We start from the raw sequence: 15,452 nt of genomic DNA on the forward strand, positions 1-15,452 counted from the left end.
CCTTTTGAAAACATGAAGTCATGTGATCACAGCACTAACCTTTAAAATAGATCTAGGGACTTCCCTGGTGGCACAGTGGTTAAGAATACGCCTGCTAATGCAGGAGACACAGGTTCGATCCCTGGTCCAGGAAGATCCCACATGCTGCAGAGCAAATAAGCCCATGTGCCACAACTACTGATTCTGTGCTCTACAGGCCGCAAGCCACAAGTACTGAAGCCTGTGTGCTGCAACTACTGAAGCCCATGCACTCTAGGGCTCACATGCCGCAACTACTGAAGCTTGCGTGCCTAGAGCCTGTGCTCGGCAACAAGAGAAGCCACCACGATGAGAAGCGCGCACACCACAACCAAGAGTAGACCCCGCTCGCTGCAGCTAGAGAAAAGCCCGCGCACAGGAATGAAGACTCAACGCAGCCATAAATAAATAAATAAATAAATAAATCGATCGATAAAATAAGGACTGAACTACTGAAAGCAGTGGATCCACAAGTACAAGGCAAAGAGAGTATGAGACACACAAATCAGTTTTTCGGACTGATAACTGGTAGGACTGTGTGCTGTTGAGAAGCAAGCTAATTTCCACTGAGGGGACTGTAAAAACCATGTACCAAAGAAGATAACATTGAAAGACGGAGATGGAAAGCCTGTGAAAGTAGTTACTCTGTCCCTCAGGCAAACAATCAAAAAACCCCTCCCCCTATGCTGCAGACAACTGGAGGTTTGAACCAGACAGACTTAAGACCAGCAGTGAAAACAAAGAGTTAAGTGAAAGTCTACAAACTTTCACAAGTGTGAGACACTTCCAACCCTTCTCCCCAGCTGCACAAATCCAGAACGCAATATTCTGGTTTACATACATTCTCTATGCCTCAAGGCAGGAAATTACAGGATTGTTGCCTAGAGAAAACCAGCTCAAGAGGAAAGATCTATAAATACTGACAGCTCTGACTCTCAAGAAAATGGCTGGATCTCTGCCCATACATCTAACAGTAAAAGTCCATTGGTTGGTAAGGTTCAGTCATTCATAAAGGGCTTCCAATCAGTTTTCTGGGGGTCTCTCCTCAAAATGAACAAATAGCCAAAGAACAACTGACATTCAAGAAAAGCCTCCAACATGAGAGAAAGAGACCAAAGCAGACAAAGAGCAGAAACTCGGAGAAAAGCAAGGAATACAATGCAAGAAACAGAAGTAAGTAAATAAACAAACAAATCCAAACTTAAAAGAATGCCAAGGAAAAAAGATCAAATCAGAAAACAAGAAAGAGCTCTTAAAAAAGAAAATTTACAGCCAAAATAAATGCTTTAATAGAAGGACTGGAAAATAAACCTGAGTAACTCTTTCAGAAAACAAAACACAGTTAAAAGATAATAATATTAAAAGCTCAAGCTAGAATACTTGATTAACTGAAGTACAAGAATGAGAGAACTCAAAATGGAGAAGAAAGTGAAGCAAAACCTCTGGTCAAGATGTAACCATACACTCTCTTCTAAGAACCCCAACATGGTAAATTTCCTCAAAAATTTTTATCAGTTACAGAACAACCTCCATTATTAATTCCAATTTTAGGACACTTATAAAATATGCAAAACCACACTACTATATGGACTTATAGATATAAGATAGTATAAAACAAGCCCAGTCATGAAAAATACCAAATTCAGGAGAGGAAGGGTGCAGAGGTACACATGAGGTTTTGAATACAGAATTTTTTTTTTTAAGGAAAAAAAAAAAGAATTCTATCAAAAAGTCAAAGCCAAGATTTGTTAGACCTGGGTGGTGAATGCACGGGTCTTTTAAAAATTATTCTGTGCACTTCTCAGTATGGTTAAATATTAAAAAGTGAAATTTCTTCCCATCATATGCCAGCTCTGATTAGAGAACAACCAGTTCTGATGAGACGTGAAAGGCCCAGAGCCGAATCCAAACCTGATTCATCGGTGTATCCTACACAGCAAGAAGTACAGAGCAGATGCTAAGTATCTACTGAATTACCCACCATCCACCTAAAAACACAAAACCAACCAAAAATCCCCCAACAACTAAGAACATATTAGCACCCGATATTGACACAGAGATACAAGAGATATAGAACATGTTCATCCCGGCAGAAAGTTCTCTAACCAGCGCCATACTGGAGCAAAGCTTCCCAATCAACGTGGGGAAACACAAATCCCTCCAGGCCTGGGGCTGAGCAGCGGTGCGTCGGCTTCCGTCCCCCCCCCCGCCCCCCCGGCCCCAGGCCGTGAGCAGCCTGGTTCTAGACCTCCCGTAATCTTCCCAAGCTTTGTCACTCAGATTTCAACCAATGTCCGCTCCAGCCGGGATGATGGCTCCCAGTTAAAAGAATAAGAGGCGCCGGCGGAGAGTCGGGCCGACCTGGGTTCAAATCCCTGCTCTGTCACATCCTACCTCTGGGACCTTAGGAGGTTCCCTATTCGACTTGCTCCTCTGTAAAATGGGGATAATAAAAGTGTCTACGTCACAGTGTTGCTGTGAGATAAAGTTGGACAGAACAATAGGTCTTTCGTTCAACTTGAAAGTGATGCAAGTAGAGGGCGCTCCACGGGACGGCAGTTATTTGCAGACGATGAGTCTGAGGCTCGGCTGCCTGGAGAGCAAACCGGGTACCTGTGACTCCGGCCCCGCGGCCAAGTCGGCTCCTTCCGGGATCCCCGATGTTCCTGCCTTCCCCGCCCCCACCCTCACCAGCAACCCCAAAAGAGCGGGGATTCGGGAGACTCAGCCCCGACAGTTGGGGCCGTCCGGAGCGGCCGAACTTCCTCAGACAGCCGGGTTCCAGGCCGGCCCGCAGCCCATCTTGGGGCGTCCCGGGGCCCGGCGTCCATGGACCCAGCGTCCATGGACCCAGCCCGGGAAGTCATCCCGGAGCCAGACGCCCAAGGTCTGGGAAGAGGCAAACGCCCACCTCACCTGAAACCGAAAGGACGCGGCCAGACTCGCGAGACCCCCGGAGCAGCTGCAGTCTCCTTCGAAGAACTCTCGCCGGACTAGCGCCAACAACCACTTCCGGTTGTGCAGCTCAATCCGCCAGCCTGTGTTGCGGCCTCGGCCTGCTCCTATTGGGCAGCAGTCCCAGTCGGCGGCCAATACCCTCTCTTCTTCTTTCTTTGGTCGCCACTGGCTGAAACAGCGGTGCTCTCATTGGCTGATCCTTCGTAAACGGACTAGGCGGGACCACGCTCGAGGAGGCCTCGTACAATTGGTAGAAACCTACGTCCGTCAACTCTCGCCCAAAGAGAAAAGCGGAAGAAGGGTTTTACCGCTCTTTATTTGAATTCTGTGGCGAGAGGAAGTGGCAAGAGAAAGATTTCTTGGTCCATTTTGGAAAGATGAAAATATCAAAACTGTGCCTTATGCTATTTCTCCCTAAGTCTTTGGTGAAGGAGATGTCTTTATCCAAAGGCTGGTAGCTAATCCAATAATTTCAAAATGTTGCCCGCAGTATCCCGGAGCCGGTAAAGAGGAGTGGGACAATCCTGTTCATATATTGTATATCCTCCAGTGGGTTGAAGAGCTCATGCAAAAGAACTTACCTACGCGGTCTCTTCAATCCCAAACCATTGCAACAAACTGCCTGCTACTAAACTACCGTCACATCACTTGACAGCAAACATTTTTCAAGCATTTCCCTGAAAGACGAAATCTCACCTTTAGGAGGAAGACCTAAAAATCTAAACCGCAGGCACAGACTGCACACTGCCGAATTTCATTTGCTCAGCTTCCAATTCTGAGTGGAACTAGTAGCAGAGGAGAGTGTAAACAACTGAAAGCCTTGGATTATCCAAATAATTGACTTTTCAATATTCTCCTCCTCCAAACCTGTCACTAAAGTCAACATTAGCATTTGTAGTTTTTTTTTCCTTTTCCTGCCCCTAAGGGAGCTTCTACTGAGCTATAGCAAGGTTAATATGAGGAAAAGGAATGTTATTTTGTAAACAAATACATAGAATGGCATAGAATGAAAAACATTTTGAGTGATTCTCACTGTTATATAAGTAACTGCATGTCCAATGCAGAAAATTTAGACAATACATAGAAGCAAAAAAGAAAAATTGTCTCCAGAGAAGTCATTAGTTACTTTGTTTAAAATCGTCATCTATCTAAATGTGTATATTTAGGTATAGGTGGAATTGTGTTTTAATCTCAAAATATATCTTGAATTGCTTTCCTTGTCAATGAATACATAGGCACATCATCAAACACTGAGTGATTCTTTGAAAATTAAAAAAAAATTAATAGGTAATATCACATGGCAAAAAAATCTGGACAACACAGAGGGCTGCTTAGTGAAAAATATACAGAATGTTTCTAAAAGGTTCTGAGAGTATATTCATTCATGATCCACCTAATGGCCATGTTTACTAATTAGAAGAGAAAGAATAAACACACAAGCCAGAAGGTTATAGTCTTGTCTCCAACTTCCAAAAGTTTTATATAGTTAGAGGAGAAAGGTATTGGCTGTATTTCATTTTAGGGGTGAAATTCCCATTTACAACGTTATGGGTGATTACTTAAACACCAACCCCCCGTTGGCCCATTTGTAAAAAGACTGAAAAAAAAATGCACTAAGCACCACTTCATAGAAGAGTTGTTTAGATGGATGTCTTTTTTTTTTCTCCACCAAAAGACATAACTAATGGGTTCCCCTAAACTACATGATAGTAACTACTTTTATGGACCTGAACGTATAATTTAAATGAAAAATTTGAAAGAACTGTCAAGGTTAAAATATGCCAAAGAAAGTTTACACTTGTGGTAAGCCTCATCCCCAGGCTCTGGGGAAAGCCATGAATTTCCCTCTACCATTAGCAGTACCTTCATTCATTCATTTTCTAGTTCATTCGGTCAACAAATATTGGAGTAGCCACTGTCCTACTCCAGGAGAGGAATGTGAAAGCAAGGGACTCATACGTGGTTTCTGAGTTTGTAGCAATGTTCTAGTCTTTAACCAGGGGTGGATATGTGATGTTCTTTTCCTCTGACTTAAAAAAAAATTGCACATATATATTTTATACACTACTGTCCTGTGATACATATCACAATGAAGATAAGAAAAACATTATTTTGTATCTTTGAACTCTGTAGCAACTTCAGTGGAAACACTTCCCCAACCCGGGGCTACTGCCTGTGAATCATGTTCTCTTGTGTCTGGAGCTTTGTGGAAACTCTGAGAAATTTGGATCTAGAGTGGGAGAGGGAGACATTCCCAGGGAGGGAGATGGTGTAAAGAAACGGAGGAGCAGCTGATAACCTGGTGAAATAAAAGTCTGAGTAGAGGGCTTCCCTGGTGGCACAGTGGTTGAGAGTCTGCCTGCCGATGCAGGGGACGTGGGTTCGTGCCCCGGTCCGGGAAGATCCCACATGCTGCGGAGTGGCTGGGCCCGTGAGCCATGGCCGCTGAGCCTGCGCGTCCGGAGCCTGTGCTCCGCAACGGGAGAGGCCACAACAGTGAGAGGCCTGCGTGCCGCAAAAAAAAAAAAAGTCTGAGTAGAGGAAATTACGCCCAGGATACTGATAAAAGAGAAGGAAGGGAGAGAAAGAATATAGGCTGGAGTAATCTGCCTTCACAACCCAACTTTAGCCTAAACAATGCCCTTAGGGCTGGGTTTCTGAACTCCTGTGCTATTGATATCTGGGCCGGATAATCTTTGTTGTAGGGGGCTGTCCTGTGCCTTGTAGGATGTTGAGAAGCTTCTATCCACTAGATGCCAATGGCATGTCCACCCCACCCCACCTCCCCTGAGTTGTGACAGCCAAAAATGTCTTTAGACATTGCCAAATGTCCCCCGAAGGGCAAAACAACCCCTGGTTGTGATACATAAGGAAAATCTTTCACAAATGTTAAGTAACACATGTGGCCCATGCTCTTTAGACCAGAAAAAGCCCTACCTTTAACACAGGGCCTCCTGGAGGGCTCATATGCACAGCAATCATCAATGATCTCCTGCAACTGTGAAGGGCAATCTTTATCCACTGGCTCCTGGTGCTGGTCCACAGCCACCAGCTGGTAGATCTTCTTGGAATCACAGCCTGGCGTGGAAATGATAGGATGGGAGGCTTAAAAATTGCTCTGGCACACACACATCTCTCTGGATGCTGATGGCTGGCAATGGAACCAGGGACTTCGAGAACTGAAGAAACAGGAGCTTCCAATGACCCCAATGACAAGCGCAGGCAACGCCCACACTGAAGAACAAAGCGTCCAGGACAGCACTGATGGGAATTTCTAGTCTCTTGGAAGGCGACCCAATCCCAGCACCATCTGAGCCAACTTTCACACTGGTTACCTTCAAATGGGCTTTTCCCAGTGGCGATTTCCCAGAGGACGATTCCAAAGCTAAAAGAGAACCAAGAAACTGAACAACCGTAACAAGTTTCCCTTTTCCCATGCCCCTCTAGCCATTTCCAGAAAACACAGTGGATTTTCTTTTTGGCTGTGCTGAGCAGCTTGTGGGATCTCAGTTCCCCAATCAGGGATTGAACCTGGGCCACGGCAGTGAAAGCGCAGTGTCCTAACCACTGGACCACCAGGGAAGTCCTCACGGTGAATTTTCTGATTACCACCCAATTCCATTCAACAGAGTTAAGGTGCTCCTCCCTAATGGCATTTGACTTGGACTTTCTTGTCCCGTTCATCTGAGTTAGAATCTGCACGAGAACATAAACATACCTGTATATTTCAGCTTTTATGTCATATTTATTATACACATTTTCCAGTCTCTGAGGTGAGATGTATGCGGCAGAATTGACTCTCTCTGCTTCTTTTCCTTTAGTTGGTCAGCTGATGGAACTCTGTGTTTTCTCAACTCAAATCCTGCAAGCTAGATAATGACTCAGAGACAGAAAGAAACAGCACCATCTCGGGTGGGGGATAGAGGGAAGGGGTTGGTGCTACACATGATTTTCAGGGGATGTTTTTTTTCCTTTGGGATGTATTTCCAGTGGTGTCTTCTGGCTCTGTGGCTACTCTCCTGGCTGGCATCCTGGGTTCAATTTATTATGGTGTAACGACCAAGAGAAACACAAAGAGGTTTCTTCTCTATAAAATGAGGCATGAGGATTACTTGAGGCGATGGTTATAAAGCACCTGTAAGACTTGGTATGTTGTTGTTCTAGTGTTACTATGTTAGATACAGGGCTTTCTCAGTTGACGACTCAGCTCCACGGAGTGAGTGTGGACGGGGTGCCTGGAGTCACCGATGGCTCATTTTCTCTCGGAAGCAGACCAAAAAAACACACAAAAAACCAACACAGGGGTATCCTCTCTGTTGTATCTGAACCTATAGGCAGCCTGTTACCCCACTGACCCTGCACGGTCAATGCCATGCTCTTAAAGAAGCCACAGCACAAGTCATGGGAGTGTGCGTTCTCCTTGGTCCATGCACATCTGTCATCAGCACCATCCGTGTGCAGAGGGCTGCCAGCCCTAAACGCAGCCAGGGATCCAAAAGTAGGGGCAAGGTCAGAAAAAGGATTAGACGCTTAGGTGGCTCCTCCTCCTTTCATTCACATGTTCAGTGAGCACTGACATCCTCTGACATCTGGCTCCACGCTAGCCACCAGGGGTGAAAGGCTGAATAGCACATGTTACAGTCAGGTGTGAGAAGGCCCGTGCTTTGTGAACACTTATATTACACCAGCTACGGGGAAAGACATCTGAAAGGCAGAAAAGACCCGTCTTCTGTTATTCAGAGAAAGCTATCTGTGGATGACAGAGAAAATATTCTTTTAGCACTTGGGAACTGTGGACATCGAGTTAACAGAAGCCTTTTCTCTTCCATAGGAGAATCTGAATTTCAGTGGGCCTTTTAGCTCTGTTCCCCTGGGAAACTGACAAAAGCTGACTGTTACCTATGCTCCTAAGTAATATTGCTGCTGATTTTAAAATGATGGGTGATTAGTAAGTTGTTTATGGACAAGAGGTCGGGGGGATGGGGACTATAAAGAGCTACTGGGGGACTTCCCTGGTGGTCCAGTGGTAAAGAATCCGCCTTCCAATGCAGGGGACGCGGGTTCAATCCCTGGTCAGGGAACTAAGATGCCACATGCCCTGGGGTAACTAAGCTGGCACACCACAACTACTGAGCCTTTGCACCTCAACTAGAGAGCCCATGTGTCACAACTAGACAGCCCACACACCGCAACTAGAGAAGCCTATGTGCCACAAGGAAGAGCCCACGTGCCACAGCAAAAGATCCTGCATGCCTCAACGAAGATCCCATGTGCCGCAACTAAGACCCGACGCACCCAAAAAAGTAAAGAAAATAAATAAATAAATAATCTAAAAAAAGGAAAGAATATTGACTCCTGTGAGTCATGAGGCTTCTAAGCCTGGATGGCCCCGCACCCACCCGAGGGGAGCCTCTTTCTGTCACACCTAGGATGAGGAGAATATCTCCTGGAGGATTGTGGGGACAGGTGTGGCATCTCCGGCTGGAGAGAAGGATTTGATGCTGCCCTGCTGGCAAGCTGTGTTGCGTGATACCCTTCTAATTACCTCCAGGTGCCAAGTGTGGGCTATGGCTGGCCTGTGAGTCTGAATGCCTACCTGGGCTTAAGAAGATCCCCTCATGGGTGTTGCAGGGACACAGAAGTGGTGTCCAGGCATCTAAGGGGAAATGGCTCTTAGCCCATCCCTGCTGAGTGCCTGGGCAGTGGTGGACGACGGGCATCAGAAGAGCAGGCAGGACTGAGTCTGTCCTGTGGTGGGCACACGGGAAGCTGTCCAGGCAGGCGAAGAGTTGAACTCAGTTGAAGGCAGAGTAACGAGCAGGCACAGGCCTCTGGGAAACGTGCGTCCGTCTCCTAGCACCAAACAGTCACACAGGTCGAACTCAAAGGGCCCCTGGAAGGCCCTACTCACCTTCACGTTGCAGTCTTTAGTCACCAGGAAGCTCGTGCTGCTGATGTTTCTGTGGAGTTCTGCAGGTGTTTCCGAATGGTGCAGCCTGACACGACCAAAGGCAGGGAACATTAGTGACCTTTGCACAGACTTTGCTATCCACGGGTAGGTGGGAAAACCGGGATGCAGAGGTGAGATGTGACAATTGTGAGCTGTACGCCTCTGTGGTGCTCTGCCTGGGAAGCACTGAGCAAAGCAAAGGGCTCAGGGGCATGGCGGGATGGTTGGACCATACCTAGGACCCTTCTGGTTGAAACAGAATGTGTAGCTGGGGTTCCCACCAAGTTAGTTAATGTTAAGTGTTTTGGATTAATGGAGCCCCTGCCTCCCAGTTTGGGTGTTATCACAGAGCTGGCCTTAGGTTGGGCTCTCCCAGAAGCAGATCATGAGCCACAGATTTGGGTACAAGTGATGGATTAAGAAGGTATTCCCAGGAGAAACCAGGTGAGGGAGTAGAGGAAGCAGGACAGAGGAGGAGAAGAAATCAAGCAAGGGTGTGACTTCAGGTGAAGTTCCAGGCTCAGCCTGACCCCAAGGGGACCTCTAGAGGATAACTACCCCTCAGGGTTTGTTCTGCACGACGCAAAGGAGCTGGACTTTTGTACTCACACCTGTTGTTCAATGACTGTGGACTGGGTGGGGTTGGGGGGAGAGGAACAGGGACAGGGACAGGTGGCTATAAAGCTCCCGGGCACTTTCACCTCTCAGGGCCAAGGGGCTCCAGCGCCCATGGATATTCCTCTGCAGATGGCGGCCATGAGCTGTTAGCAGCAAAGTATGCTGAGTGGGGGATGAGTGTGCAGAGCAGGTAAAAAGGATCAGAGGCCATCTGGATAGGCACTAACAGTGTCTCCTACAGTCCAAAATTACTTCTCCTAAAACTCACTAGTGTAGGGAGTTGAGAAGGAATAAACTTTATGATTTCCAAGAAAGATCTAAGGCAGTATTTCCAAAAGTATGGATAAGTGGTATGCAAGATGACACAGTGAGAAAATTATTCTTCTTTTAATTCCAGTCTTTCCGATTACGCCAAGAAGGAAGCCTCAGTTTGGTGTTGGATGTCTTTAATACCTCCCTAAATCTGCTGACATCTCCTCTGCACAAAGAGAATGCCGGTCTGAATTGCAGGCCTTTGGGCAGGAGGCATCATGCAGCCAGAATTTAATAACATTGTTTTGGTTTTATTTGTGGTCACCTATTTGTGATAAGTGATTCTTGTCTTCAAGTTATGGTAGTAATAGAAAGTGTCCTTTTTTATTTTATTTATTTATTTATTATTTTTTGCTGTACGTGGGCCTCTCACTGTTGTGGCCTCTCCCGTTGCGGATCACAGGCTCCGGACGCGCAGGCTCAGCGGCCATGGCTCACGGGCCCAGCCGCTCCGCGGCATGTGGGATCTTCCCAGACCGGGGCACGAACCCGTGTCCCCTGCATCGGCAGGCAGACTCTCAACCACTGCGCCACCAGGGAAGCCCAAATCTAAAATTCTTATCAGGCCTACCAGGACCTGCATGACCTTGCTCCTGTATCTTCTGGCCTACCTCCCCACTTTCATCTGGTATCTCTCCACCTACCACACTAAAGCCATCCTGGCTTCCAGCTGTTCCTTGCACAGGCTATATTTATTCCCACCTCAGGGCTTTTGCATTCATTGTCTTCCTGGCCATGCACCTCTCCCTCAACTTCACATGACTCACTCCTTTTGATTATTCAAGGTGTCCATTCAAATGTCACCCTGACCACTCTCGCTGCACCCACTGTCACTTTCCATCTCATTACCATGTGTATGATTTTTATTGCCTTTAGATAAAATAATTTACTTAGCCCTCTATCTGCAGACTTTATGTTCCGTGAAGGCAAAGATCTTGTGTATTTTGCTCTGTGTTGAATCTCCGGCACTTAGAACAGTGCCTGGCACATGGTGCTCAATTCCTGTTTGTTTAGATAATTAGTGAATTTTTCTTCCTGGATAATTTACATATTAATGGAACGTCCTGGAAAAACTAAGGCTGGGAGGATTGACATCAAAGAGAATGGAAAGGGAAACACGACTCATCAGTATCACCCCCACCCCGCCACTGGTGGCACACTCAAATCTCACCAGCCCCCACCATGTCTGTACCCAGGGATGTCTGGAGTTCTGAGTTACATGAATAGATACCTGCTAAAACCTCTTCAGCCTTCCTGGTTTTTTGGTAAACCAAAATGAGACTAATATACCCCCATTTGGAGTCCCCCCATCTAAAAAAACTCCTTACCACTTCTCAGTCCTTGGATAACCCTCCTGTCTTCCTCTGCATCCTATTGATCTTCCTGTTGCCAGAATGCTCCTGGGCTGATGCTTGAAATATGCATCCGTTGATCCACCTGAAGCAGCAGTGAGAACTCTCCCAGACATCTCTCAGCCTCTTGTTCACTCCACTGAAGAGTATTCTGTCATGCCCTGCTGTTAGAAACTTCTGGATTTATTGCTGAACTTATCTATCCGCTCCTTAGCTTCCTCTAGGGCAGCCTGGAAACGTTTCAGGGCAGTGGTTCTCTCGGTGGGCAGGTTCCTCTCTCCTTGGGCCTGGAGCATTTGCAGAGGCTGCAGCAGGCCATGGACATGGCTTCTTAGATGCCAGCACTGTTTCTGGCAGTATTTCATCTCTTCACACTGGTTGTAGATAAGCTGGACTAAGGAGATGATCTGCCTCAATTGATCCATATCTGGATGAAACAGATGGAATTTGTTTAAGTCCCAGGAATCTCCTGCATATTTACTACTGGGCTACGGGTGTCTGTGATTTAAATGGCTGTAGAGGTCTCCCCATCAATTTCATGTAAGGTAGCTTTGGTGGCTTGCTGTCCACCAAAATCTTCCAGTTTTAGGTGGAAAGTGTTGGCCCAGCTAGGACTACATCTCCCAGCCTTCCTTGCACCTTGATGTGGCCATGTGACTAGTTCTCACCAATGGGGTGTGAGTAATATAAGTGTTACTTTGGGCTGAGTCAGGTTTGTCTCCTTCACACACTGTCAGCTGGTTACACAGGATGATGTAGCCCTAGGTGTGGTAGAGCCCAAGAAGGGAGAATCCTGGATCCCGGAATCATCACTTGGAGGAGAGCTGCTCATAAACCTGGAATATCTGCCATGGACTAAATTTCTATTGCATTTGAACCATTATATTTTGGGGTCTATTTATTAAATAAATTTAGCCTATTCTAACAAATATATCCTGCCAAAGCATAGGGGTGACTATAGGATAGTAGGTTGAAAAGCTCAGGCCCTTTCCAAATAAGGCAAGGATTACCTAGTAAGTCACCAACTCTTCAAGGATAAAGGGCCCAGTGGTGGAAGATCTTCTAGTTTTTAAAGAGCAATCAGAATTTTGGATTTTTATATTAAATCTCTCAATTTAAAATATTGCAACCAAGTCAAAAAATGTTTTAAAAACTGTGCAGTCCAACACTGTGTTGGTCAAATAAAATACGTTTGTCAACGGGATATTGCCCATGAAGCCTCAGTTTACTACCTTGGCCACAGCCGGCTCAGGATATTCAGGACTGTAATAGAAGTTGGCTTCTGCAGTCTCAAATTTTCTTTTCTGTCTCTTTTCCCAGTGCTTGAGCAGCCCTGCCTCCCTGGTCCTCACCTCCATCCCTCTCTACTGTGTCTTTAGCACTCTGTAAATTTGTTCCAGCCTCCCCATTGGCCGATGCATCAATAAGCCTTCATGTTGTAAGTGCTGACCCCTCAGAGGCCTTTGCACTAAAGACTAAGAGATTTTTCAGGCCCAGAGGAGTTGAGGTAGACATCTGTGTTGCCTACACAGCATCCATTTCTCTACTTCCTATTGTTGCCCAAATTTTCTGTGACTATCTGCTCCTCCTCCATTCAGCAATCAGTTTGTGGGGAGCTGGCCCCACCCCTGGTTCTAAGGGTGAGACTTGTATCTAAGCCAGTGGTTCTAAACTGAAGGTTTTAAACTTTGAAGGTGACACGCCCCCCACTCCCTGCTGGGACTTTTGGCAACGTCTGGAGACATTTTTGGTTGCCACGGCTAGGGGATGGGTGTTATTGACATCTAGCAGGTAAAGGTCAAGGTGCTACGATGCATAGGATGCCTCCCCCCGCCCCCCCGCCCCCCCCCCCCCGCCAACGAAGAATGATCCAGCCCAAAATGTCAATAGTGCAGGGGTTGAGAAACGTTGATCTAAGCCATCAGACAATTCCTAGTAGCTTATCACAGTGATTGGTTCAAAACTGGGCACCTGGGCTACTTTGAGGGGTACGTTTGCTGGGGAACTTCCTGGCTCCCCTAAGCCAGCCCAGGAAGTCAGCTTCTAACTCTCAACCTCTCTCTGAATATGAGTGAGAAAGCATGGAGCCCTGATTCTAAAGCTGTGGAATGAGGCTAACCTACAGATGGCAGAACGGAAAGAAAAGAATGAGTCCTCAGTGACAACATTGAGCCACTGGTGGTTTGAACTGACCCTGAAGTCTACCCCATTCCTCGATTACAGGTTTCATGAACCAATAATCTTCCTTATTGTTTAAGCTACTTTTAAACAAAGTTAATCTCAACAGTTCTATTCCAAGAAGGTAATTGGTCTGGAGCCCAAATCTGGTTTAAAAGCATGAGTAAGAAACTAGCAGAAGCCAAACCAAATAAGCAACTAATTGATACATTTTTGTCGTTGCCTTAGAGTTATACTGATCTAACAAGAGAAGTAACAGGTATTAGGGCATGCCTAAAAAGACTCAATGGGTCTCAGGCTGCCCAGCTATTCGCAGTTGCTAAGCAGAGAGCTTCAAGGACATTTCTTGGGACTCCTGAGGGCAATGAACTATATACCTTTCTCTGGTCCACCGGAGACAAAGGCAGATGTGAAAATGTTGCTCAAGGAACCTTGAGGATTTCAGCTTCATAGCTCCAAGCTTCAGTTATCTTATTGGCAGCCTCATCAAAAGAGCCATATCTCAGAAACAACTAATCAAAAGATAATCGGAAAAAATATCCCACTCATCAAAGCAACAATTTAAAACAATACATTTCGCAGGAAAAGTGATAATGTGGTATGAGAAAAACCACAGAAAACAAAGCTTCAAGAAATGGAGAGGGACTTCCCTGGCAGAGAAGCAGTTAAGACTCCGTGCTTCCACTGCAAGGAGCTCGGGTTCCATCCCTGGTTGGGGGACTAAGATCTCGAGTGCCTCCAGGCATGGCCACAATAAAAACCAAAAAACGAAATGGAAAGAACTGTTATTTTTCTAGCTGGGAAGATTAAAAATGACAAACCTGGCAATCCTTTCCAAAGGTAAATCCAATTTAATGCAGCTCCAATAAAACTCGCAATGGCACGTTTTGGTACTGAAAGTAAATGATCCTCAAGTTCATTTGAAAGAGGAAATTAGTAGCGATAACAAGGATTTTTGTAATAAAAAGGGACTTACCTATAAGATATTAAAATTATAATTACTAAAGTTGTTTAGGGCTTATTAAGTATATGATAAAGATACCAAAAGGATGAAAGGGAATATAAATACATATATACTTTGACTCAACAATGTGAATTTCTAGGAACTTGTGCTGTGGAAAAGCTCATATGTATACAGATAGTTGGATACTAAGGATGTGCATTGAGGTGCTATTTGTAATATGTAAAACTGCTAACAACCTTGATAAGGATATGTTACTTGCAGAAAAACAATGAGGGGTAAAAGTCACTAATTTTAAAAGTGAAAAATCTTAAAACGGTAGTAACAATATAAATCCATTGAGAACTCTAATGCCATTTCCTCCTCCCCTCCGAAAAATGCCACCAAGCAACCTTTCCTGTTGAGACATTTTACATAAGGTTACTCTCCTTGTGTCTAAAATGGGCCCCCAGAAAAGGAAGAGGGCATTAATCATCAAGATCTGGAATCATCTCCCTTGGCAATGTCCCACTGTCTGGAGTTGTCTGTCTGGGGCTGCTTGGCCAATTCTTCTGAGCTGGGTTCCCGAGGCCCTTCCACAACGACCTCCACCCGGAGCCCACCCCTTTGCCGCGCCTTCTTTAGCTGGAAGCAGTCGGAGACACGAGCGGGCGGCTCCACCCTCAGAGCCGAGGAAAGAAAACCAACTCGGTCCTGAGTTCCAGGAAATGGGACCGTGGGTCACCCCACCTCCCACTGCGGCTCTCCCCTCACTGCCCAGGAATCTGGTTGCGCCCTTCAGCCCCGCCGCCTCCGGGGACCGCGCGCGCCCCGGGACGACTGCCAGACTCACCCTCGTCCCTCCTGAGGGCGTCCAGTCGGTCCTGTGCACAGTTCCAGTCAGACACCTCGGCTTCTCTTCTCGGACGACTGCCTTCCTCCCGGGCGAGAAGTCTGCGAACGCGAGACCCTGGGGGAAGTGCCGAGTCCCCGCGCCTCCTGCCCTCGGTGCCCGTGCCGCGCGCCCTGCGCTCCGCTGGCGGAGCGGGACTCACCCGACTCCGGCTGCCACCGGCCGGATGTGTCCCTTCGAAGTCAAGCGACGTTCGGCTCACGGCCCCTGAGC

At 46.5% G+C, this 15,452-nt stretch overlaps 2 protein-coding genes across 3 annotated transcripts in view; both read right to left on the reverse strand.

Moving 5' to 3' along the window:
* The window catches only part of RFWD3 (ring finger and WD repeat domain 3), a 39,614-nt gene extending 36,296 nt beyond the window's left edge, over window positions 1–3,318 (reverse strand). For both annotated transcript variants that reach the window (XM_060131606.1, XM_060131605.1), the window contains exon 1: window positions 2,935–3,318. The gene's annotated coding sequence lies outside the window, so the exon portion shown is untranslated. The remainder of the gene's footprint in view (window positions 1–2,934) is intronic.
* Window positions 3,044–15,203, reverse strand: MLKL (mixed lineage kinase domain like pseudokinase). The gene is given in 11 exon segments (XM_060129814.1): window positions 3,044–3,247; window positions 5,843–6,054; window positions 6,312–6,361; window positions 6,695–6,827; window positions 6,830–6,845; window positions 8,888–8,972; window positions 9,628–9,706; window positions 11,185–11,316; window positions 11,319–11,387; window positions 11,390–11,635; window positions 15,180–15,203. Coding segments are annotated over 10 exon segments (1,224 nt in total). The 5' UTR covers window positions 11,634–11,635; window positions 15,180–15,203.
* Between the last annotated feature and the right edge of the window lie 249 nt (window positions 15,204–15,452).

Source organism: Lagenorhynchus albirostris, chromosome 19 (genome assembly GCF_949774975.1).
Source record: "Lagenorhynchus albirostris chromosome 19, mLagAlb1.1, whole genome shotgun sequence".
NCBI lineage: Eukaryota > Metazoa > Chordata > Mammalia > Artiodactyla > Delphinidae > Lagenorhynchus > Lagenorhynchus albirostris.